Source organism: Carassius auratus, unplaced genomic scaffold (genome assembly GCF_003368295.1).
Source record: "Carassius auratus strain Wakin unplaced genomic scaffold, ASM336829v1 scaf_tig00214435, whole genome shotgun sequence".
Taxonomy (NCBI): Eukaryota; Metazoa; Chordata; class Actinopteri; order Cypriniformes; family Cyprinidae; genus Carassius; species Carassius auratus.
Window position 1 is genome coordinate 1 of NW_020527658.1, and position 27,500 is coordinate 27,500.

General features: G+C 39.1%; 1 protein-coding gene across 1 annotated transcript in view; it reads right to left on the reverse strand.

Annotated features, from left to right (window-relative positions):
- Positions 1-3,121: 3,121 nt before the first annotated feature.
- LOC113092079 (uncharacterized) overlaps positions 3,122-27,500 on the reverse strand; it is a 24,475-nt gene continuing 96 nt past the window's right edge. Inside the window, exons 1-15 of the mRNA XM_026257680.1 lie at positions 25,255-27,500; positions 25,028-25,157; positions 24,666-24,828; positions 24,387-24,579; positions 24,061-24,156; positions 23,498-23,605; positions 22,912-23,007; positions 19,960-20,067; positions 19,374-19,469; positions 16,422-16,529; positions 15,688-15,933; positions 13,686-15,579; positions 12,077-12,169; positions 11,168-11,242; positions 3,122-3,186 (exon numbers count right to left, since the gene is read on the reverse strand). The exon at positions 25,255-27,500 is cut by the window's right edge and continues 96 nt beyond it. Coding sequence (XP_026113465.1) covers positions 3,122-3,186; positions 11,168-11,242; positions 12,077-12,169; positions 13,686-15,579; positions 15,688-15,933; positions 16,422-16,529; positions 19,374-19,469; positions 19,960-20,067; positions 22,912-23,007; positions 23,498-23,605; positions 24,061-24,156; positions 24,387-24,579; positions 24,666-24,828; positions 25,028-25,157; positions 25,255-25,266 — 3,483 coding nt within the window. The 5' untranslated portion in view covers positions 25,267-27,500. The remainder of the gene's footprint in view (positions 3,187-11,167; positions 11,243-12,076; positions 12,170-13,685; positions 15,580-15,687; positions 15,934-16,421; positions 16,530-19,373; positions 19,470-19,959; positions 20,068-22,911; positions 23,008-23,497; positions 23,606-24,060; positions 24,157-24,386; positions 24,580-24,665; positions 24,829-25,027; positions 25,158-25,254) is intronic.

Below are 27,500 nucleotides of genomic sequence, written 5' to 3' on the forward strand. Positions count from 1 at the left end.
CTCTACACCATTTTTTGATCAGCTTTGAATTGGTGTTTAAGAAATTGTGGCCTTTCGGTGACCATGCTTGCTTTGCAAAACAGCTCTGTGGAGGTCTTGAGAAGCTCTGCCCAGCTGTGGACGGCAGGAGTTTTACATTTGTGCAATACATTCCTGAAGCCAATGTGTTGGATCGATGAGATCAAGCTCATTCATTCAGCATCTGAACCGAAAAATCCTCTCCACTCTGTTTCACCAAGCATCGCTGAAACAAGGTAACATAGCCTAAATCTATACATTGATGTTCACTGATTTTAATCCCATACTGTATTTGTAGCGATTTCGTGATACAGTTTGACTAGATATGATGTTCAGCTTTGATGTTTTTAAGTAGTAAATGTATTCACGCTCAATTGCAAGAGTATAGCCTAAAAAAAACCCCTTCATACACACACACACACACACACGCATGCACCCTCGTCTCTCTCACATGCAAGTCAGATCAATCGCGGCAATGCATCACATATGCTTAAACTTTTATGTAGCCATGCAACAATAATTTCAGCATGAATTCACTGTATACACTGGGATGTGATGTTGTGATGCAATTTTTCAAACGGATGTTTCACCTAAAATGGACCGCAATGCAAATGATGCAAGCCAAATACAGCGTTCTATTGAAAATGAATGTATGCATTTCTGCCGTACCAAACTGCAATGAAGCAACTGGTCTGACTGGGGCGTCTCTCTTCCTCACGCACGGCACAACGTGCACACACAAACACACACACACACACACACATACGCGTTTTTGTGAAAAACTGGTACATATAAAAAATACCTCACATATGGGGACATGCCTTTTTAAAGCAGCTAGAGCCAAGCTGAAAACAGTTTTAGGTTGCCAATGGTTTTGTTATGACAGTAATCTGTTAAGATTTTAATTTAAAGCATATTTTTGCACAACCAGATTTTTAACCTACATATGAGTACAAATATTAATTTCATCACCTTTCAGGACATATAAACACACATACACTGATGTCTAAATCATACCTACATATTGGTACAAGATTATCATACTGATTAAAAAAAAAACTGTTTTGCTGTGAAGAACAGAGTTTTACTGGAGACAACTCAATAAAACAATTTTCACAAGTGGCCATTGCAAGCTGTCCATTTGATCTGCATTTCTTAGTTCTAAACATGCTGAAATAAACCACCCTCTAAAAAATCTATTTGTTTTGCAGAAATTGTGCTTATCCATACACTCACTAAAGAAGAAACAAAGGGCAACCTATAACATGAAGTAAAGATCTACTACCAAATTCACAAGAATGGTTTTATTGCTGTAGCAACAAGCAACATTTATTATAAAACTGCATCTTAAATCGCAGACACAAAACAAGCATGTGAAAACATTCAGTGTTGTTTTTTACATTTTTTTGCTAAACTCAAAGAGGCAATTATAAAGCCTTAAATTCATTTATTGATTTAAATTGATTTAAAAGGATAATTTAAAACTATGACTGTTTTCAGTGCCTCAGGTTCAGCCAACAGGCATGAGACACAGTTCATCATCCCAGGAACTCGACAGCGGAGTATGATTTATTATGAAACAGCATCCCAATTGTAGAAACAAATTATAAAAAAAACAACATGTGAAAACATTGAATGTTACGCAATGGAACTGGCGTCCCGGGAACTGATGCCTTAACAAAATTTTGGGTAAAACTTTATAATAATGTTCAGTTATAAGTCATTTATAAATGATTAGATAATGATGAACTAATAATTTACAAAACATTCTATACACTCACAAGTTATTAAATAATATGCTAACGATTTACAAATCTGTCATAGGTTATCTTAAAAAAATTGCATCATGAATTAATCAAAGAGATCCTTACAAACTGGTAAAAGGGATGGTTCACACAAAGAAGAAAATTCTGTCACCATTTACTCACGCTCATGCCATTCCAAACCTGTATGAGTTGCTTTCTTATGTTAAACATTACCCGCAATCTTCAAAATATCTTCATGTTTAACATAAGAAAGCAACTCATACAGGTTTGGAACGACATGAGCGTGAATAAATGATGACAGAATTTTCTTCTTTGTGTGAACTATCCCTTTAATAGTTACTAGTTCAGTTACTAGTTAATACAGAATCAATTGATTATAAATCATTGAAATGTCAACTTTGTACTATTATCTCACAGCATTAAAATACTCCATGTGTGTCAGAGAAGACATCTGTCTAACCCTCACCAGTGAGCACTTACATTGTAGTACACACTACAAAGTGTTCAGAACCTGTATGTAAACACATTAATAAATCATTTACAAAGCTTTCTGTGTCCCCTAATCTAAAGTGTACACTACTCATCAGTTGTAAACGTTTTACTCATCATTGTAGATCGTTCACCCTGGAGTGCATACACACACAACCAGTAACCAGCAGGTTTGCAAAACATTTACAACTGATGAGTAGTGTACACTTTAGATTAGGGGACGCAGAAAGCTTTGTAAATGATTTATTAATGTGTTACATACAGGTTCTGAACACTTTGTAGTGTGTACTACAATGTAAGTGCTCACTGGTGAGGGTTAGACAGATGTCTTCTCTGACACACATGGAGTACTTTAATGCTGTGATAAGTGATAAATAATATATTAGCTAATAACTTCTTAGCCCTTTACTAAGGATCTGTTTTATTATTTTAAGATGCTATTTTTTCAGATAACTTACCAAAAGATTTTTAAATCTTAACATTGTGAACGTTAAGTCGTTTTGTAAATTATTAGTTCCTCATTATAACTAAATCACTTATACATTACTTACAACTGAACATTATTATAAAGTGTTACCCAAATTTTTGTTTTTAACAATTCTTGCTTAAAATCAAAGAGGACTTCATAAAGCCTTAACTTCAAATTGATTTAACAGCGTATAAATGTATAAAAAAAAAAAAAAAAATCGGTCCTACCGACTCTGTTGTCTTTTCAATGCAGTAATTCTGTTATTAATATAAAACTTAATAGCAGACCAGTCTCTGTTTTTCAGTGCTTCAGGCTCAGCTAACAGGCATGAGACACAGTCCGTCTTTCCCAGGAACTCGACAGCTGCGTATGAAATGCATCAAATGCTTTTCAACTGCCCAACCTCTTCTTCCGACCACTTCTTTTTGACACTGACTTTTGTGCCTAAAAAAAAAATTAGGATTTACATTTAATAAGGCAAATCAGTCAAAGCCAGAGAAAACAAAAACCCATAAAACAGTGTTCTGAGTCCTGAGCTACACACACACACACTGATGTCTAAATCACACCTACATATTGGGACCATGTTGAAGACTGAGTCCTGAGCTACACACACACACACTGATGTCTAAATCACACCTACATATTGGGACCATGTTGAAGACTGAGTCCTGAGCTACACACACACACACTGATGTCTAAATCACACCTACATATTGGGACCATGTTGAAGACTGAGTCCTGAGCTACACACACACACACACTGATGTCTAAATCAACACCTACATATTGGGACCATGTTGAAGACTGAGTCCTGAGCTACACACACACACACACTGATATCTAAATCACACCTACATATTGGGACCATGTTGAAGACTGAGTCCTGAGCTACACACACACACACACTGATGTCTAAATCACACCTACATATTGGGACCATGTTGAAGACTGAGTCCTGAGCTACACACACACACACACTGATATCTAAATCACACCTACATATTGGGACCATGTTGAAAACTGAGTCCTGAGCTACACGCGCACACACACACACACACTGATGTCTAAATCACACCTACATATTGGGACCATGTTGAAGACTGAGTCCTGAGCTACACACACACACACTGATGTCTAAATCACACCTACATATTGGGACCATGTTGAAGACTGAGTCCTGAGCTACACACACACACACTGATGTCTAAATCACACCTACATATTGGGACCATGTTGAAGACTGAGTCCTGAGCTACACACACACACACACTGATGTCTAAATCACACCTACATATTGGGACCATGTTGAAGACTGAGTCCTGAGCTACACACACACACACTGATGTCTAAATCACACCTACATATTGGGACCATGTTGAAGACTGAGTCCTGAGCTACACGCGCACACACACACACACACACACTGATGTCTAAATCACACCTAAATATTGGGACCATGTTGAAGACTGAGTCCTGAGCTACACACACACACACTGATGTCTAAATCACACCTACGTATTGGGACCATGTTGAAGACTGAGTCCTGAGCTACACACACACACACTGATGTCTAAATCACACCTACATATTGGGACCATGTTGAAGACTGAGTCCTGAGCTACACACACACACACACTGATGTCTAAATCACACCTACATATTGGGACCATGTTGAAAACTGAGTCCTGAGCTACACGCGCACACACACACACACACACTGATGTCTAAATCACACCTAAATATTGGGACCATGTTGAAGACTGAGTCCTGAGCTACACACACACACACACACTGATGTCTAAATCACACCTACATATTGGGACCATGTTGAAAACTGAGTCCTGAGCTACACGCGCACACACACACACACACACTGATGTCTAAATCACACCTACATATTGGGACCATGTTGAAGACTGAGTCCTGAGCTACACACACACACACACTGATGTCTAAATCACACCTACATATTGGGACCATGTTGAAGACTGAGTCCTGAGCTACACACACACATTAGCCGCGTTTCCACTGGCGAGCTTAAAGCGGGCGTGCTAGTGCGTGCCAGTGCCAGTCGCGTTTCCACTGTCACTTCCGGGGCTTGATCGTGCCTCGCCGGGGCTTCCTCTGGGCCAACGGCCAGGGTTTTTTGGCCCGACGAAAACCTTGGGCCAAAGCGGGCCAGCTGGGGCTAGAGGAGGGGTTATGAACAAAGAGGAGTTTCTCACAACATTACACACTAACTAAAGTTTAAAACATGGGAACACGAAGAATGGGACCTTTAAAAGATTCAGAGAAAGCATTTAATTCCTAGAAAGTAATTGCAACAAAGCTTGGTGTCGGTGACCCAGAGTTATGCAAAAATTGATGTAGAGAAACACCCGAGAAAAGTTTTCCAAAGCCATGAAAAGAATCAAAGGAAAGAGTAAAGATATAAGGTAGCAAGTACCAAATACAAGTGTTTCGAATAAATGTTACACCATACTTCTTTCTGCTGCTGCTGTTCTTTCAATATGCACATTTAAAGGGTATACAATAAATGAAATGCCAAACGAACATACAATAATAAACCTTTTTATCAAAAGTAAATCATGACACCACATAAAATATAAAAAGGTGTTACGATTTATCCAGTTTAGGGCTGAAACGATTCCTCGAGTAAATTGAGTAACTCGATTACAAAAAATGATCGAGGCAAATTCCTCTGCCTCGAAGCCTCTTTTAATTTATTTTAAATCTCACGTCAGGTTCTTTGGCAATGATTTTTTTTAATGTGACAATGCGATTACATCACCCACAAAGCGGAAGGAGACACAAGCGCTGCGTCCGGAATCGCACACTGCAATGAGTCAGCAGTGTTTTGATTTGAGGGTGCAGGAAAACGTAAAGAGAACGTCGTGGCGTGTGTCCATTGCAAGATAAAGCTGGCATACCACAACTAGGGCCCTATGACTTCCGCGATGCAGGAAACGCGGAGGGAATCGCGGAATCCAGTAATAAAAACTAATTTTACAGTTTAACGCAGTATGGCAAGGAATTTGCCAAATTTTGAATGAATTCATCAAAAATAGGTCATTGCACTTACATCAAATCACGATATGGACTAATATCTGTAAATATTAAGCCGGAATAGTCTGTTTAAATATGAATCCTGCATGTTCTGTGTTAATGAATTGAGCAGAAGCGCGTCTTCATTCATTAAACACACGGAAGAGCGCATGAAGCTCGCGGTGAATTCAGCATCTGCTGTCTCTCTAAATAAGACGTGAACACATGAACAACATCTCCAGAACTGCTCTGACAGTCATTTCATGAGCATTTGACCGTTTGATTTGAGTAAAACTAGCGTCACATCACATACACAGAACTGTAAAGGTACGCCAACCCGTCGAAATAAAAGTGCGGTTAAAGACTGTTGTTCAGCAGAATGTACATAGCCTACTACTAAAAAAAAATAAATAAAAAAAATAATAAAAATAAAACTTTTTTTTTTTTTAAGTTTTAAATCACACAACATTTCTTCCATGTTTTTTTTTATTATAGTAAATCCCCTTTGTTTACCAAAAAGTTAAGTAAATTTTCAATAATTAAAAGATAAATTAAATGAATGTTTTATGTGCATCTCAGAAAATGCTTTATTTAAAACCCCAACTGAATGGCACTTAAATGCACTTAATTCATCTGTCAACTTTATTGTCATTGTTCACAGTACAAGTACAGACAGAGAAATAATGGGTAATAATTAAATGTTATTTTTTGATGTAATGCATTCTATGCATTTAAAAAATACAAATATTTTTTTTTCTAAAAAAGGAAACTTAGTTGTTCATTTTAAGAGACCCAGGAGTCTTATTTTCTCGTGCATAATTAATATTACACTTTAATTAAGCAAAAACACATTTTATCCAATTACTCGATTAATCGATTGAATTTTTGGTAGAATACTCGATTACTAAAATATTCGATAGCTACAGCCCTAATCCAGTTTAATAAAATAAATTAACACTAATAAAATGAAGTAACATACCGACTCCAATATTTTTTTTTCCACATCATGCTAAAGTTTTTAGACTACGAGACATTCATGCTTCCCATAAAGGACTGATTATGGAAATGGAATGGTTCTTTGGTATTGCAAATATGATACCTGACTCTCAACTGCTGCTAATCTTTATTCTTTTGTCTATAATATTCTGACCATTGGTGCCTGTCCTAGATTGCCTACACTTCTTCATTTCATAGTTGTTGTGTTTATGGGATATGCGTGAGCATCACAACACGTTTACATTAGTCGACACCCCGCCTAGAGCAGCGCGACACACTTTTACATTAGTCTACACCCCGCCTCCATCAGCGTGACACACGTTTACATTAGTCTACATCCCACCTAGAGCAGCGCGACACACTTTTACATTAGTCTACACCCCGCCTCCATCAGCGTGACACACGTTTACATTAGTCTACATCCCACCTACATCAGCACGACACACATTTACATTAGACTACACCCCACCTCCAGCAGCGTGACAAACGTTTACATTAGTCTACACCCTTCATCCATCAGCACAACACACATTTACATTAGTCTACACCCTTCATCCATCAGCACGACACACATTTACATTAGTCTACACCCCACCTCCATCAGCGCAACACACGTTTACATTAGTCTACACCCTTCATCCATCAGCACAACACACATTTACATTAGTCTACACCCTTCATCCATCAGCACGACACACATTTACATTAGTCTACACCCCACCTCCATCAGCGCGACACACGTTTACGTTAGTCTACACCCTTCATCCATCAGCACAACACACATTTACATTAGTCTACACCCTTCATCCATCAGCACGACACACATTTACATTAGTCTACACCCCACCTCCATCAGCGCGACACACGTTTACATTAGTCTACACCCTTCATCCATCAGCACAACACACATTTACATTAGTCTACACCCTTCATCCATCAGCACGACACACATTTACATTAGTCTACACCCCACCTCCATCAGCGCGACACACGTTTACGTTAGTCTACACCCTTCATCCATCAGCACAACACACATTTACATTAGTCTACACCCTTCATCCATCAGCACGACACACATTTACATTAGTCTACACCCCACCTCCATCAGCGCGACACACGTTTACATTAGTCTACACCCTTCATCCATCAGCACAACACACATTTACATTAGTCTACACCCTTCATCCATCAGCACGACACACATTTACATTAGTCTACACCCCACCTCCATCAGCGCGACACACGTTTACATTAGTCTACACCCTTCATCCATCAGCACACACACATTTACATTAGTCTACACCCTTCATCCATCAGCACGACACACATTTACATTAGTCTACACCCTTCATCCAGCAGCGCGACACACGTTTACATTAGTCTACACCCCACCTCCATCAGCGCAACACACATTTACATTAGTCTACACCCCACCTCCATCAGCGCGACACACGTTTACATTAGTCTACACCCCACCTCCATCAGCGCGACACACGTTTACATTAGTCTACACCCCACCTCCATCAGCGCGACACACGTTTACATTAGTCTACACCCCACCTCCATCAGCGCGACACACGTTTACATTAGTCTACACCCCACCTCCATCAGCGCGACACACGTTTACATTAGTCTACACCCCACCTCCATCAGCGCGACACGTTTACATTAGACTACACCCCACCTCCAGCAGCGCGACACGTTTACATTAGACTACACCCCACCTCCAGCAGCGCGACACACATTTACATTAGACTACACCCCACCTCCAGCAGCGCGACACACATTTACATTAGTCTACACCCCACCTCCATCAGCGCGACACACGTTTACATTAGTCTACACCCTTCATCCATCAGCACGACACACATTTACATTAGTCTACACCCCACCTCCATCAGCGCGACACACATTTACATTAGTCTACACCCCACCTCCATCAGCGCGACACACGTTTACATTAGTCTACACCCTTCATCCATCAGCACGACACACATTTACATTAGTCTACACCCTTCATCCATCAGCACGACACACATTTACATTAGTCTACACCCCACCTCCATCAGCGTGACACACGTTTACATTAGACTACACCCCACCTCCATCAGCACAGCACACATTTACATTAGTCTACACCCCACCTCCATCAGCGCAAAACACATTTACATTAGTCTACACCACACCTCCATCAGCGTGACACACATTTACATTAGTCTACACCCCACCTCCAGCAGCGCGACACACATTTACATTAGACTACACCCTTCATCCATCAGCATGACACACATTTACATTAGTCTACACCCCACCTCCAGCAGCGCGACACACATTTACATTAGACTACACCCCACCTCCATCAGCGCGACACACATTTACATTAGTCTACACCCCACCTCCAGCAGCGCGACACACATTTACATTAGTCTACACCCCACCTCCAGCAGCACGACACACATTTACATTAGTCTACACCCCACCTCCAGCAGCGTGACACACGTTTACATTAGTCTACACCCTTCATCCATCAGTGCGAAACACATTAACATTAGTCTACACCCTGCCTCCAGTATGTTTAAAATAAAAAAATAAATTAAAAAAAACGTTTTAAACTGCATGTTGTGTATTTGTCTGACTGAAAGAACAGGAGCTGTTTTCGTTGTTTACCATTTACATGCAATTCCCCGTTTTAACAAACTTTCAAGACTTCAAAAAGTTTATGACTGACAAACCTCTAAAGACAAATTTATAGTTGTCTTTGTAGAGAAATATGCAGCTTTGGAGCTACTGCTGTGATGCTGTACAAACGCTTCCAGTTTGAATACTCTGTAGCTGCAGTGACACTGTAGTTATGCTCACGCGCCGCTCACGCATGCAGTGTGAAGCTACACACAAACACACCGATGTCTAAATCACACCTACATAAGCCCCTTTCACATGCACGTTGGACCCGGAAAATTGTCGGAACATTGCTGGGTCGCCTTCTGTGTGAAAGCAATCACGTCCTGGGATTGATTCCGGCATTAAACCCGGGTCGGGGACCTAGTAACATTGCCGGGTTCAATCCCGGGACGAGCGATGTGTGAACAAAAGCCAGATCTAATGCCGTGTTGTAGTGATGATGCACGTTATCGTGTGACTCTTTTACCAGGTGTTTTGAAGGAAGATCAACGTTCGGACGAAAAAATATGTGCAAACTGTAATGAAGCAGAGATCAGTTAGTTCCTCACTTGCCGCGCTGACGCCGAGATCGTTCGCTTGCTTCAGTGAAAGTATAACATGCCTAACGTTTTTGACTCGTACATTACACGTCACGCCCTGATGTCACGTGTCGTTACAGGGCCTTTACGGGTTGTGTCTGAAAGCACGCACATATCCCAGGTAATCACTGGCAGTGTGAAAGTGCAAAATCTAGTGACCCGTGAACAATTGCCAGAACACTTTACCCGTGTATTTGCCGGAATGGCAGTGTAAAAGGGGCTATATTGGGACCATGTTGAAGACTGAGTCCTGAGCTACACACACACACACACTGATGTCTAAATCACACCTACGTATTGGGACCATGTTGAAGACTGAGTCCTGAGCTACACACACACACACTGATGTCTAAATCACACCTACGTATTGGGACCATGTTGAAGACTGAGTCCTGAGCTACACACACACACACTGATGTCTAAATCACACCTACGTATTGGGACCATGTTGAAGACTGAGTCCTGAGCTACACACACACACACATTGATGTCTAAATCACACCTACATATTGGGACCATGTTGAAGACTGAGTCCTGAGCTACACACACACACACACTGATATCTAAATCACACCTACATATTGGGACCATGTTGAAGACTGAGTTCTGAGCTACACACACACACACTGATGTCTAAATCACACCTACATATTGGGACCATGTTGAAGACTGAGTCCTGAGCTACACACACACACACACTGATGTCTAAATCACACCTACATATTGGGACCATGTTGAAGACTGAGTCCTGAGCTACACACACACACACACTGATGTCTAAATCACACCTACATATTGGGACCATGTTGAAGACTGAGTCCTGAGCTACACACACACACACTGATGTCTAAATCACACCTACATATTGGGACCATGTTGAAGACTGAGTCCTGAGCTACACACACACACACTGATGTCTAAATCACACCTACATATTGGGACCATGTTGAAGACTGAGTCCTGAGCTACACACACACACACTGATGTCTAAATCACACCTACATATTGGGACCATGTTGAAGACTGAGTCCTGAGCTACACACACACACACTGATGTCTAAATCACACCTACGTATTGGGACCACATGTCCTAAACTAATCTCCTAATAAAACATGGTTACCTTGTTTGAGATTGGCATCGTCCAGGTCTACCATGGAGGAGGATTTTGGTCTACGAACAAGTGATTTCTGGGAGCCTATGATGAAGCATTTTTTTAATCAATTAATTAATTCTTTACATGAATAATAAGTACATGCCAATGCTTTATTGTACTACTTTGAAAGGCTATGTTAATTCTCTTAATTTTGCTCTCTTTGCTATCTTTACAATACATGTGGTATTCTTATGACTTTAAGCTAAAGGGTTACTCCACCCCAAAATAAAAATTGTCAATAATTACTTACCCCCATGTCGTTCCAAACCCGTAAAAGCTTCGTTCATCTTCAGAACACAATTTAAGATATTCTGGATGAAAACCGGGAGGCTTGTGACTGTCCCATAGACTGCCATGTAAATAACTATGTCAAGGTCCAGAAAAGTATGAAAAACATTGCCAGAATAGTCCATCTGGGGTCATTATTTTTGTTTTCTTAGTGTACAAAAAGTATTCTCGTCACTTCATAAAGTTACGGTTGAACCACTGATGGCAGATGGACCACTCTGACAATGCTTTTCATACTTTCCTGGACCATGAAAGTGTAATTTACTTGGCAGTCTATGCTACAGTCACAAGCCTCCTTATCCAAAATATCTTAAAATTGTGTTCCGAAGACAAAACTAAGCTTTAATGGGTTTGAAACAACATTGGGGTTTTTCTTTGAAGAAACTTTAAGTCCCTCGTCTTGACGTCCCTCGTCTTGCAGGTTGCCTGCTGATTGTGGAAAAAAAAAGCAACTATCTAAAGTACAGCACAGTTACTCATGCAATTGCTGAAATGTACACTTCCTATCCAGCGGAATTATCCAGAGTAATGGAGTAGAGGCAGAGCTGGAGGAATAATAATGTATAGAATTTGAATAAACGTATGTACCATTCACATGATCCTCATACTCTTGTCTTCTGCAGCTTAAAGTTTGCGGTTCTGCCTCATCACTGGAACTGTTGCTCGACACATCCATTTCATCTAATTAGGACAAAAGCATAAAGTTGTTGAATGCCACTATCACACCATTTCTACTTCATTTTCTCTCAATGTGGCCCATTACAAAAATCTGTGAAGCTAAACTTGTACTAGATTGCTTCTGTATTAAAATTAGGGATGCACCAATCATGATTTTTCATGGCCGATTCCGATACCGATTTTTTTTTTTACAAGTAAACTGGCCGTTTCTGATTTCCGATTGTTTAGTTTTTTTTTTGAGCAACAAACAATAAAAGAAGGAAAGTGTGCATAAACAAGATTTTATTTAGTATTTAATAGGCCAAACTGGCTTTTGGCTATTGAAAACAACCGTAACCATCTGAAATAATGGAAGTAACTGCACAGTAAGTACAGTAGCCTACATTCAATACAAACATAGATGGTACAGACATCAGCATTTAGCTTTTGTTTCTGAATTGGGTTGAAACTACAGAGAACTGGCCTTAAATTAAAAGATTAACTGTAACCATGTGAAATTAAAGGCAACAACTACATAGTTCTACAATCCAAACAATACAAAAGTGTTCCTGTGGCTCAAGTGGTAGAGCATTGCATTAGCAGCGCAAGGTTGTGGGTTTGATTTCCAGGGAATCTGAATGCACTGTATGTCGCTTTGGAAAAATGCGTCTGCTAAATGCATATATACATCAAATAAGTGGTTTCTTAATCAGCATTCATTATTTGTTTTAGTTTTTAAATTTGGTTTTGAATAAAAGGTCTTTACCAGTGAGACTAAATAAAAGTGTACTATATAAATAAATTATTCCAAAATCAAATAATGTTGGTGCGAATAAACCAAAGATGCAAAGTGTTTCATTCATCAACAAATAAAAAAAAAAATAGGGTAATGATTCACATCTATATTTTTTTACTTGAGCCAATGAAGTTAAAAAGTTAAAAAATATAGATGTGAATCATTACCCTAAAATTTTTTAATTGGATGAATGAAACACTTTTTTTCAGTGTGCTACAGCAGGTGATTTTAAAATCAAATTAAGTCGATGTAATTTTAAGGTAAAAAAAAAAAAAAAAAATCCTTAACAGAACTGACGTTTACTTCTGGCTTCAACGTGTATGCAAGTTCTACTTTACAAAACAAACAAAAAAAGCATTTCAGTTTTTTCACGGTTTAGTCTGTTTCGTTTCTCATCCAACACGCGCAAAGTTGTGCTGAACAAAAAAGTGCTGAACGGCTGCCCGTATCCTGCGCACAGATTTCGAAAAACTTCCACACAAATGACATGATAGCGAATGATTACAATGTAGTCTGTGCACATGGGCACACTTCCTTATAAATTGGCGAAAAAAAGACCAAAAACAGTCCGGTTCTGATTTATGGCTGGTCAACCGGTGCATCCCTAAATTAAATACCCAATGTTTGATATTTTAGGAAATATTGACAACACTCCTAATACTCTACAGAATATAAATTATTGTGAAATACAATTAATCCTGATTACCGATTGTGTTGAATTGCATATTACACAATTATATTTACCTTGTGGATCTATTGTTATACCATCTAATCCTTTACCCTGGAGTTCGGGCAGTGCCCCTTTTTCCATTGCAATGAGGAGTTTACTAATCTTTGCAAGCTGTAGAGTGCTTTCAGGGAGGCGGTAGAACTCCCGATGAACTCTGATATCATGGCCAAGGAAGTTGGCCAGTTGATCCATCTCATTGTCTTTTAGGTTTAATACTGTGGACATTGTAGCTACTTGCTTACGCAGCTTTGTTGAGCAAAGGGCATCTGGATGCTTTGCTCCACTGGCTCGGGCATACTGGTGAATACAGTCTCCACCACGATAGTGAGACAGAGCACCTGGACGAGCAAACAAATGCTTGTTTTCAACAGGAACTTGACACCTTTCTCTCATGTTTACAAGGAGATCCATGGCCACAATCATATTAGGGGTCAGCAACACTGGTACCTTCCTCCCCCTTTTACCACGTATTTCCACCCTTTGGAAGTACCCACAAAGTTTTTTCTCAAAGTCACTGAGTCCCACAGCGATATCTTTGTGCATTGGTGCCTGGTCTCTAGACGTGTAAGATTGAATATTCATCCTGGAAACTTCACCCTCTCTTCGTCTATTAAAAATAATGATCTGTGTTAGCATGACTTTGCAAAGATTGGCAAAGTTTTTGTCATTTGGTTTTTCTTGAAGGGCATCCACATATTCCTGCTGTTTTGAGTTCAAAAATGAGTGCAGTGTTTTGACATCATCTGTAAATGGTAGAACTTGTGGCTTATTCCATTTAGCTTCTCCCAGAGTAGTCAGTGCAGCTGCAGACACTACCTCATTCCATTTGCTTTCATACAAACGTCTGAAATTTCGTGCAGACTCCGCAGCCGTGTCGCGTCCTGACATCAGTGCATTGCATTCCACAGAGTTGGCAATCTTCACCAAGCTGTGTCCAAGCTTCAGTGCCAGTGATGGAATCTTGTAGGTGTTTGCCTCCTCACTAAATCCTGCCACTGCTCTTACTGCTTTTATAACGTGAGGAAAGTTGCAGGGTTGGATGAAGTCCTCCATATTATGAATGGGTGTCAGTGATCTGGCAGTGATGAGCAACCTTGCTACTTCCCTCATTTTCTGCTTAATGTAGTAATTTCTTCCTGAATGTGACTTCAGCCTGTTGTACATCTGCTCCCCTAAAAGAAGAATGTATCGATCATTCCTGACAACATCTGAAACTTCATCATTCACCATCTCACAAGCAATGGTCCACAGACTTTTGCTAACATCCACTGGTGGAGGAAGGGTCAAGCTGTTGATTGACTGAACTCTCTTCTGCCCAATTGTGCGGTTTTCATTTTTGGGGTTCTGGGGGCATGTTCGGATGTGTCTCCATAGTGTCTTTCTGTTGTATAGACCCTGACAGTGGATACAGTGAGTGAAGTCATAGGTAGATTTTACTTCTTTGGGCCGTCTGCAAGCAACCATTTCCCCATTTCCGGCTTTTGAAACTGCAGCATTATGGGCAAAGTTCCCTCTACTTTTCAAAAGGCGTAGTCTCACTCTTCTTTCCTTTGACCTTTTATCGAAGCTGAATGCCTTAGCTACCTCAAGTTCATTGCGATGAACAAACTCCAAGTGCCGTGCAATTTTAGAGTATGGCTTCTGACAATAGGCACAATATTGTATCTTCTTGTATCTATTTTTTTGCATTTTAGTAGGCATCGGTGTCACAGATGTGGAACGGTGATAGGATGAGCTTGTACTATTGTCTGTTGTACTCTTAAACTCAACAGCACCTCCCTTTGCTGGCTCGACATGGCAGATATTTAGTTCTTCACTTTCACAACTGTTGTCTGATGAGCTACAGTCTGTACCAGGGACATAATCGTTGTCACTGTAGTCAGAAAAGGAGGATTCCTCACAAGATATCTGTGGGGAAAACATTATTGTATTACATGCCCCTATGAAGAATATTAAACATATGAATACTGAAAGCCATTTTGATGCCCCCACCAACAACAAAAAAACAGCACATACCTCAGATTCATTATTCTGCGAGTAATCAGTCATCCCTCTCTTAGTTTCAAGTGTTGACAGTTGTTCATAGCGTTGAGCACATCTGTCTTGATTTTCTTTCAGTCTGAAATTATTACTTAATTGGAGCTTGGTTAATGTACCACATGGCATTACTTGTTCAGTTGACTTTTTGCTCATGTTGGAAGGAAAACATATATCTTCCTCCAAAGGTATGTTCTCCTCATTGTGAGGGACTGCTTGGTTCACCTGTAAAGAGAGAACAGAATCCACAGTGAATTTATGTTTATTTCACACTGGTGAAACATCAGGACATCCACACACACACATACACACACACATGGCTAGTTTCACACCACATCAATGTCAGTACAGTGGACAGACTCTCATCACACACTCATGGAATCCTCAAACAACGTCACAGTTTAAAAATGAGGACAAACTATGAAACGTCTATAAAAAGACGGTGGGGGGGGGGTGCCACGGTGGGCAAGTGACATAACCAGTGTTGCGGCTTAACAACAGTATCAATGTCAGCTCTGTCTATCACGGCAAGCCTATAATGCAGTTGCATAAAGTACAAGTCAAAACAGTGCTAAGATCGAGTAGGGATGATTGGCTGTACAGTGTTGAGTTCAGTGATTGGTGTTGCTATGGGCAACCAATGGTTGTCTCAATTTGGTTAGTGCTTTTTGCCATCGGTCCATGTGACAGGGGTTTAGTGCAAGAGATCTAACCTGAGAATGGTTCTCCATCATGTCAGAGGCTGTGGATGAATGGTCACTGTTGTGGTCGGTGGATTGACCACTATTTGAAGGCCTGGGTTCAGACAAATAACTCCCAATCTGATTCAATAAGAACATACACATTAGATCAAGGCAGAAACAAGCAATTACAAAGATATTCAACAGCAAATGGATCTGTAACTCTCGTTACAGTCATCGCTGTAACGTGCGAAAGCATACAAAACACATTCCATCTGATTCCACACCAATCATCCATAATTAAGACAAACACACTATATATATTTCACACTGGAGAAACATCAGGACATCCACACACACACACGGCAAGTTTCACAACACATCAATGTCAGTACAGTGGACAGACTCTCATCACACACTCATGGAATCCTCAAACAACGTCACAGTTTAAAAATGAGGACATCATTATGTTAAAAATAGGTCTATTAATCAATACTAAAATAGATTAGATTTGAATTCTACTGTGGATCTAAATGGATCAATATGCCCATTCAATATGACTTTTCATTTCAAATGCTGACGCGCGCTTTGTTTGTGAAGACTGCTCGTGCATGCAGCTGTGCGCAACCAAGTCTAATTGGGTTAATGCACTTGCGTATCAAAATGGTTTTGTGACGTAAAATTCATATAAACACAGTCAGTGATTAGGGTTGCCACCCGTCCCTTAAAATACAAAATCGTCCCGTATTTAAAGGTAAAATTATGCACCCCATATCAAAACAATATGGGACACGATATGTCCCGTATTTTACACAGGCCAACACATTTGAATAAATAAATAACTAGTTTGCACTGTTTACAATACTAAGAGCAATTATAAAGAAATGCATTTAAATAAAAGTAGGCTATTAGAAAAGCTCATTTGCATGTGATTTTGGCATCTTTGTTTCCATAGCGATGGAGTCTCCAGAACGCGCGCCTTTAAAGCCCTTTCACACGAGCGCAGCATGCGTTCAACAAACCTGCGCAGTTTAACACATCTAGAAGCTAACATCTGCCCTCTTAACACAAGACTCTCCAGATGGAGCGCTGAATGGGAAAGTTATCAATTTGTCTGTCAAGTAACTAATGATGAACGCAAGGTTTGCAGTGATGCATTTCAGTTGATCACGGTGGACTGTCTGAATTAAAGGGACAGTTCACCCAAAAAAGTTAAAAAGATTGTTTACACAACACGTTAACCTAAACCTGAAAATGTCTTTCTTCCGTTTAACATAAAAGAAAAAATGTAAATAATGTGGGTAACCAAACCGGTTCTGGTGCCCAATGTTTTTTTTTTGACATTTTCTTTTTTTTTTTTTACCTTACTTTGGAAGTTACAACCATCAGCTGTTTGATTGAGACACATTCTTCAAAGTATCTTTTGTGTTCAGCAGAAGAAAGAACTGTATGCAGGTTTAGAACAACCTGGGTAAATTATGACTAATTTCGTTTCTGTGTGAACCATACTATAAAAAAGTGACAGACACATCCGTGTTTCTGAAGGTATAGGCCTGCTGTTTTATTAACATTTGGATAGTCTGTTAATATAATATTCCATACATTATCAGAGCTTGGTAGACATAATTAATATATTTTTAGACATGATTACACGGATAAATTAATATTATAATTAAATGTTAGTTATTTATGTTTTGAAGCTATATTAGTTTAAAATTCTAAACATTAGGGTTGTGCCAATAAACGATAGAATCGTGTTTCGACGATAGTCAGAGATATCATCGTAAGCAGATTTCTCTGTCGATAATCAAGACGATATTAGGCTCATTCTCCTATTAATGTATTAATAACAATAATTAAAACCAAATTTATTTTTATTAGGTGGCCTATTATAATTCGGCTATCAAACTGCCCAGCTATTTCACTTCAGCACTGCGTTTCAGACACACACCTGCTTTTATACAGTCTATGACACACACACACGCGCACATGCAAAAGCGGATTAGAGCCTGTAACGTTAGTCACTGAAGAAGGTGTCCGCTTTGACTCGGATAACTCACTAAATCCATGAAATGAAAGAGAAAAAAAAAAACGAGGAGTTGGTGTCCGACACATTTAATGGCTGGTACACGGCAACGCGCTCTTCTCTTACATAAGAGCTTAACACTTTCTTGGCGTTACAAATAAAGTAAAGACAAATAATAACAAGACGGCAGAGGAAACTTATCATTCATAGTGGATCACACGTAGTCCTTCTCTTAAAGACTGATCACTTAACTTATAACACACACTATCTGGTGATGAGGTAGAAGGACTATGTGAGAAGCACTATGGATGATAAGTTTGCTCTGCCGCCATGTTGTTATTTTCATGCACACCGCACTATAATGTGATGCATGCAAAATACATAGTTTTGGCCGTTTCAGAGTCTGCATCCTCAAACAGATGCACATCGTCTGCAGATATAAGGTAATTCATTCAACTTTAACAAGTAATCTGAACGGCCTATATATGTGCACTCTTTTAAACGAGCCCTCACTGACTTAAATGCCACAGTTATGTTAGAATGCATCTCATTCTTGTTTCTGTGGTGGTGCGTTGGTCTCGTTATGAACGTGCGGTCCGGAGCGCTGTATGGCTGATGCAGCAGTTCAATTAAACTCGTCGATCTCACAGGCTGACGATATGACGATCTGAAAAATGGGCATATCGACCAAAACTACTTAACATACGACTGTTTTAATAATTATTTATTTTTTAATTTGTAATACTTTTTAAAATTACTTAATTGCTTATGTTAGGTTATGTAAATTTAAGGAATTTAAGATTCTCAAGTCAGTAAACTGATTAATTAATATGGGGGAAAAAGGGTAGATCAAGAATTATTCTCGAATTTGCTTGTGAGGTGACTAAAGATTCCCATTACTAATGCCTGTTACGCCTTATCAGAAGATCAAGAGCTGGACTTAAACCAAAAATGTCTACCTGTTCAGCTGGCTTGGGACAGTTTATTTTGTCAGAAAGGTGTGTACCCTCTTCTGATGGTATGTTCTCCTCATTGTGAGGGACTGCTTGGTTCACCTGTAAAGAGAGAACAGAATCCACAGTGAATTTATGTTTATTTCACACTGGTGAAACATCAGGACATCCACACACACACATACACACACACATGGCTAGTTTCACACCACATCAATGTCAGTACAGTGGACAGACTCTCATCACACACTCATGGAATCCTCAAACAACGTCACAGTTTAAAAATGAGGACAAACTATGAAACGTCTATAAAAAGACGGTGGGGGGGGGGGGTGCCACGGTGGGCAAGTGACATAACCAGTGTTGCGGCTTAACAACAGTATCAATGTCAGCTCTGTCTATCACGGCAAGCCTATAATGCAGTTGCATAAAGTACAAGTCAAAACAGTGCTAAGATCGAGTAGGGATGATTGGCTGTACAGTGTTGAGTTCAGTGATTGGTGTTGCTATGGGCAACCAATGGTTGTCTCAATTTGGTTAGTGCTTTTTGCCATCGGTCCATGTGACAGGGGTTTAGTGCAAGAGATCTAACCTGAGAATGGTTCTCCATCATGTCAGAGGCTGTGGATGAATGGTCACTGTTGTGGTCGGTGGATTGACCACTATTTGAAGGCCTGGGTTCAGACAAATAACTCCCAATCTGATTCAATAAGAACATACACATTAGATCAAGGCAGAAACAAGCAATTACAAAGATATTCAACAGCAAATGGATCTGTAACTCTCGTTACAGTCATCGCTGTAACGTGCGAAAGCATACAAAACACATTCCATCTGATTCCACACCAATCATCCATAATTAAGACAAACACACTATATATATTTCACACTGGAGAAACATCAGGACATCCACACACACACACGGCAAGTTTCACAACACATCAATGTCAGTACAGTGGACAGACTCTCATCACACACTCATGGAATCCTCAAACAACGTCACAGTTTAAAAATGAGGACATCATTATGTTAAAAATAGGTCTATTAATCAATACTAAAATAGATTAGATTTGAATTCTACTGTGGATCTAAATGGATCAATATGCCCATTCAATATGACTTTTCATTTCAAATGCTGACGCGCGCTTTGTTTGTGAAGACTGCTCGTGCATGCAGCTGTGCGCAACCAAGTCTAATTGGGTTAATGCACTTGCGTATCAAAATGGTTTTGTGACGTAAAATTCATATAAACACAGTCAGTGATTAGGGTTGCCACCCGTCCCTTAAAATACAAAATCGTCCCGTATTTAAAGGTAAAATTATGCACCCCATATCAAAACAATATGGGACACGATATGTCCCGTATTTTACACAGGCCAACACATTTGAATAAATAAATAACTAGTTTGCACTGTTTACAATACTAAGAGCAATTATAAAGAAATGCATTTAAATAAAAGTAGGCTATTAGAAAAGCTCATTTGCATGTGATTTTGGCATCTTTGTTTCCATAGCGATGGAGTCTCCAGAACGCGCGCCTTTAAAGCCCTTTCACACGAGCGCAGCATGCGTTCAACAAACCTGCGCAGTTTAACACATCTAGAAGCTAACATCTGCCCTCTTAACACAAGACTCTCCAGATGGAGCGCTGAATGGGAAAGTTATCAATTTGTCTGTCAAGTAACTAATGATGAACGCAAGGTTTGCAGTGATGCATTTCAGTTGATCACGGTGGACTGTCTGAATTAAAGGGACAGTTCACCCAAAAAAGTTAAAAAGATTGTTTACACAACACGTTAACCTAAACCTGAAAATGTCTTTCTTCCGTTTAACATAAAAGAAAAAATGTAAATAATGTGGGTAACCAAACCGGTTCTGGTGCCCAATGTTTTTTTTTTGACATTTTCTTTTTTTTTTTTTACCTTACTTTGGAAGTTACAACCATCAGCTGTTTGATTGAGACACATTCTTCAAAGTATCTTTTGTGTTCAGCAGAAGAAAGAACTGTATGCAGGTTTAGAACAACCTGGGTAAATTATGACTAATTTCGTTTCTGTGTGAACCATACTATAAAAAAGTGACAGACACATCCGTGTTTCTGAAGGTATAGGCCTGCTGTTTTATTAACATTTGGATAGTCTGTTAATATAATATTCCATACATTATCAGAGCTTGGTAGACATAATTAATATATTTTTAGACATGATTACACGGATAAATTAATATTATAATTAAATGTTAGTTATTTATGTTTTGAAGCTATATTAGTTTAAAATTCTAAACATTAGGGTTGTGCCAATAAACGATAGAATCGTGTTTCGACGATAGTCAGAGATATCATCGTAAGCAGATTTCTCTGTCGATAATCAAGACGATATTAGGCTCATTCTCCTATTAATGTATTAATAACAATAATTAAAACCAAATTTATTTTTATTAGGTGGCCTATTATAATTCGGCTATCAAACTGCCCAGCTATTTCACTTCAGCACTGCGTTTCAGACACACACCTGCTTTTATACAGTCTATGACACACACACACGCGCACATGCAAAAGCGGATTAGAGCCTGTAACGTTAGTCACTGAAGAAGGTGTCCGCTTTGACTCGGATAACTCACTAAATCCATGAAATGAAAGAGAAAAAAAAAAACGAGGAGTTGGTGTCCGACACATTTAATGGCTGGTACACGGCAACGCGCTCTTCTCTTACATAAGAGCTTAACACTTTCTTGGCGTTACAAATAAAGTAAAGACAAATAATAACAAGACGGCAGAGGAAACTTATCATTCATAGTGGATCACACGTAGTCCTTCTCTTAAAGACTGATCACTTAACTTATAACACACACTATCTGGTGATGAGGTAGAAGGACTATGTGAGAAGCACTATGGATGATAAGTTTGCTCTGCCGCCATGTTGTTATTTTCATGCACACCGCACTATAATGTGATGCATGCAAAATACATAGTTTTGGCCGTTTCAGAGTCTGCATCCTCAAACAGATGCACATCGTCTGCAGATATAAGGTAATTCATTCAACTTTAACAAGTAATCTGAACGGCCTATATATGTGCACTCTTTTAAACGAGCCCTCACTGACTTAAATGCCACAGTTATGTTAGAATGCATCTCATTCTTGTTTCTGTGGTGGTGCGTTGGTCTCGTTATGAACGTGCGGTCCGGAGCGCTGTATGGCTGATGCAGCAGTTCAATTAAACTCGTCGATCTCACAGGCTGACGATATGACGATCTGAAAAATGGGCATATCGACCAAAACTACTTAACATACGACTGTTTTAATAATTATTTATTTTTTAATTTGTAATACTTTTTAAAATTACTTAATTGCTTATGTTAGGTTATGTAAATTTAAGGAATTTAAGATTCTCAAGTCAGTAAACTGATTAATTAATATGGGGGAAAAAGGGTAGATCAAGAATTATTCTCGAATTTGCTTGTGAGGTGACTAAAGATTCCCATTACTAATGCCTGTTACGCCTTATCAGAAGATCAAGAGCTGGACTTAAACCAAAAATGTCTACCTGTTCAGCTGGCTTGGGACAGTTTATTTTGTCAGAAAGGTGTGTACCCTCTTCTGATGGTATGTTCTCCTCATTGTGAGGGACTGCTTGGTTCACCTGTAAAGAGAGAACAGAATCCACAGTGAATTTATGTTTATTTCACACTGGTGAAACATCAGGACATCCACACACACACATACACACACACATGGCTAGTTTCACACCACATCAATGTCAGTACAGTGGACAGACTCTCATCACACACTCATGGAATCCTCAAACAACGTCACAGTTTAAAAATGAGGACAAACTATGAAACGTCTATAAAAAGACGGTGGGGGGGGGGGGTGCCACGGTGGGCAAGTGACATAACCAGTGTTGCGGCTTAACAACAGTATCAATGTCAGCTCTGTCTATCACGGCAAGCCTATAATGCAGTTGCATAAAGTACAAGTCAAAACAGTGCTAAGATCGAGTAGGGATGATTGGCTGTACAGTGTTGAGTTCAGTGATTGGTGTTGCTATGGGCAACCAATGGTTGTCTCAATTTGGTTAGTGCTTTTTGCCATCGGTCCATGTGACAGGGGTTTAGTGCAAGAGATCTAACCTGAGAATGGTTCTCCATCATGTCAGAGGCTGTGGATGAATGGTCACTGTTGTGGTCGGTGGATTGACCACTATTTGAAGGCCTGGGTTCAGACAAATAACTCCCAATCTGATTCAATAAGAACATACACATTAGATCAAGGCAGAAACAAGCAATTACAAAGATATTCAACAGCAAATGGATCTGTAACTCTCGTTACAGTCATCGCTGTAACGTGCGAAAGCATACAAAACACATTCCATCTGATTCCACACCAATCATCCATAATTAAGACAAACACACTATATATATTTCACACTGGAGAAACATCAGGACATCCACACACACACACGGCAAGTTTCACAACACATCAATGTCAGTACAGTGGACAGACTCTCATCACACACTCATGGAATCCTCAAACAACGTCACAGTTTAAAAATGAGGACATCATTATGTTAAAAATAGGTCTATTAATCAATACTAAAATAGATTAGATTTGAATTCTACTGTGGATCTAAATGGATCAATATGCCCATGGCACCTTATCAGAAGATGAAGAGCTGGACTTAAACCAAAAATACCTGTTCAGCTGGCTTGGGACAGTTTATTTTGTCAGGAAAATGTGTACTGTCTTCTGATGGTATGTTCTCCTCATTGTGAGGGACTGCTTGGTTCAACTGTAAAGAGAGAACATGCTCTGAACATTTGAAGGCCATTTTGAACAAAAAAAAAAAGTGTGTATGACTGCACTGTGCAATGCTGTGTCAATACTGCATTATTTTTATTTAATAGACAGTCCAGAGATTGTTTACGTTGTTCTGTCCTGTTCATCAGGTAATAAAACGCAGAATGTCAATTAACACATAACTCCACAATACCAACACAAACTAAATAGAGACCTGATTACCTGAGTACGCCATGGCCAGTCTGAATCTCCATAGTTGTATGTTAATTCTTCTCCTGAAGCTATGGCCTTAACCGAAAACAAACACAGATGTGGTTTACCTTCAACACTAATTTTTTTCACTTTACAGTTAGGAGTCTTGTTATTATCGTTCACTAGTCTCCCAAGTGAACCATCTTCTTTTGAGGCATCAATGCTAAAATGGGAGAGAGAAAAAAAAAAACATGAAATTTGTTTCCAATAAGTCAAAAATAGTCTGAAAAAATGGTTCCCAAAACCTACCACCATTGCCTTCCATTCCAATCAAACTCAAACAAGAAGGTATTTTCTGTTTCATTGTATCTATTCTGTCTTGTTTGGCTCTCCTCTTGGGAAAGTAACTCTCCACGGTATTCAAGAATGAAGCATCCTTTGTCAATGGACATGCTAGCAAACACACCTCTACCTATGATAAAGACAGAGATGGCACGTCTTGAATATTAAGTGTCTCTGTAGAAATTAAGTTGTTCTTTATTCAATTGACCTAGCCTTTAAAGGGCATGCACACATTAATTACAGGACATGCAAACTTCCATAATCGGTTCAGTTTAAATTTATGTGAAAAGCTGCTCTGATTGAAGAAGCACTGAAATACGGTTACTAACCTTTATGAGAGTTAATGAATCTCTCCTCAAGGCATGGTTTGTCTTTGCCAGACAGAATGTGTGCAGTGGCATCCTCCACAGGACTAAATCGCTTCCGTTTAGACATGACATGCAGTAATACATTTAAATTCTGGAAAGGATAGTTAGAAAGCAAATTATCAAAAACTCAGTCACTAATATTTCAATCTTGATTGCATTACTTTCCAGTCAGCTTTACACTCACTTACCAACTTGATCATGCTTGCTAATTACACACGAAACATGTATTTCTCAAATAAAAAATTGACTAAAGAATACATATTAATCAAAATTTAGTAGGGTTATAAATGTTGAAAAAGGCATGCGGTTGTTCTGTCGACATTTTTGAGAATCGATTTTTCTCAAATTATCTGCAACTAGCGAGCATTAGGCCTGTCGCAATAATCAATAATATATCGACATAACTCACAATATCTACATGACCTCAAAACCGTCTGGTGACGCAATCCTTCGCCCAGTATGTTTATATGATAATGAGTGGCAGCACATCTCGCAGATCGCGCTGTGGTGTTGTGTTCTCCTTCAAACACACAGCGCCCTACAGAAGCTGAAGAACACGCCATCGTGTTTTCATGACAACTAACGTTACAGAACAAATCTAAATGCGCTCGATTTCAAAGCCGCAATCCACTGTTCTTGAGCAAGTTAATACGTCACAGCGCAAAATGGTGCACATAAAAAACCTGTTTTATTATCAGATCAGTCTCGCTGAGGCTCGTTCAGACACACATCTGCCCGCTAACTTAACTCAGCAATAGTGTGCACCTTTTCTCTTCTCTACTTGTAACGTACTTTGCGCTTTTTTATTAGTATTATTATTTTACAATGATTATTTACTCTTTATTTAAGTTTTTTTTTTCATTCAGTGTTTTTTTGACACCACTTATCAAAATAATTAAATGGTTGTTGTCTTTTTAAAGTGTATAACGTTATGCCTAATTTTATTATTATGCTTTTATATTATGATTAAATACTAAGTGGCACAAAATTGTCTTAAAATGACAATAATATTATTTATGACAGGCCTAACGATTGGCTTCGGTCTAACGCTAATTTAGCTCACCTAAATAACGTTCGTTACTCGTCGTCTTCATACTATAGGCGAGCACCAGATGTAGTCATTTGCTGGTCTGTATATCTAGGTAGCTATCAATCATTTGTTTATTTGGTCAAAGTTTCACAATTTGAAAAGATAAGAGTTTATAAAACAAGCTAGTGAACTTACCTCTCTGACGATCTGTCTCCTCGCGCGAATGACGAACTCAACTCGTCACGGCTCCCGCCAAAAAAAATGTTTTCCCGGGTTAAATTACGTCACTCAACTTTTTCACAAATGAAATTATTTTTCCTTATAAAATATATTAAAAACGTTCCCGTCAGTTTTTTCCCCAACCCATACTCCATGTGAGTCTAGAACAGCAAACTTCACTGCAATTTGTATAATTATTCACCAGCATTACAAAATAAAATAAAAAACTCTAAAACTGTGTCGGCAACCATGTGCTTTAATATCAATGTTTTCTCCAATTAATGGACTTTTAATTACCAGAAATGCCTTATAATAATATTAATACATTTAATTAATTCATGACTGTTGATCAAATATGTATTCTACACGTGTGCATGGGCTAGTACTCCTAGCACTATAACTGATCTAATTGAGTAGTTACTATCACTTTATACTTCATGTAGCTTAAAGGCCTATTAAATAATTAGTTCACTTTAAAATGAAGATTAGCCCATTATTTACTCTCCCTCAAGTCATCCTAGGTGTATGTGACTTTCTTCTTCCAGACCAATACATTAAGAGTTATATTAATTAACACCATGATGTTTCTGAGCTTTATAATGGGAGTGAATTGCAATCAACAAGAAAGTCACATACACCTTGGATGACTTGAGGGAGAGTAAATAATGGGCTAATCTTCATTTTAAAGTGAACTACTCCTTCAAGGCCTGTTTGTGGGGCAAGTATGGTGCAGAGGCTTATCGTTAAGTAAGCATGTATAACCTGTAAGCATATCACTGAAGTAAAAAGTTTTTTACTTTTAAAAGTAGATTATTTTAAAAGTATGTGGACATCATCGGAGGGCCAGGTCAGGGCTGAAAAGAAGATCTGTATTATACTCAACTCATCTTCCGTTGATCTTCAGCTACAGTCTAAACATTATGTCTGGCTAATGGAATAAGGTATAATTCACTGTACGATTATTAAATTTCAGATCAATAGGTAGCAGGTTCAAACTTGCTAAGTGAAGACCAGGGAGATAGTGGTATGTTTCAGAAGAACACCCTACAGATTCTAAGTGTCTTGTTTGAAGGAAACCAGCTCTGCTCATCACCTGCAGTATCTCAACAGAGTAAAGTGTGCTGGTAGCAGACTTGTGTTTTGGGCTGTTTTTCAGCAGCAGGGACTGAAGGACTCGTCAGAGTA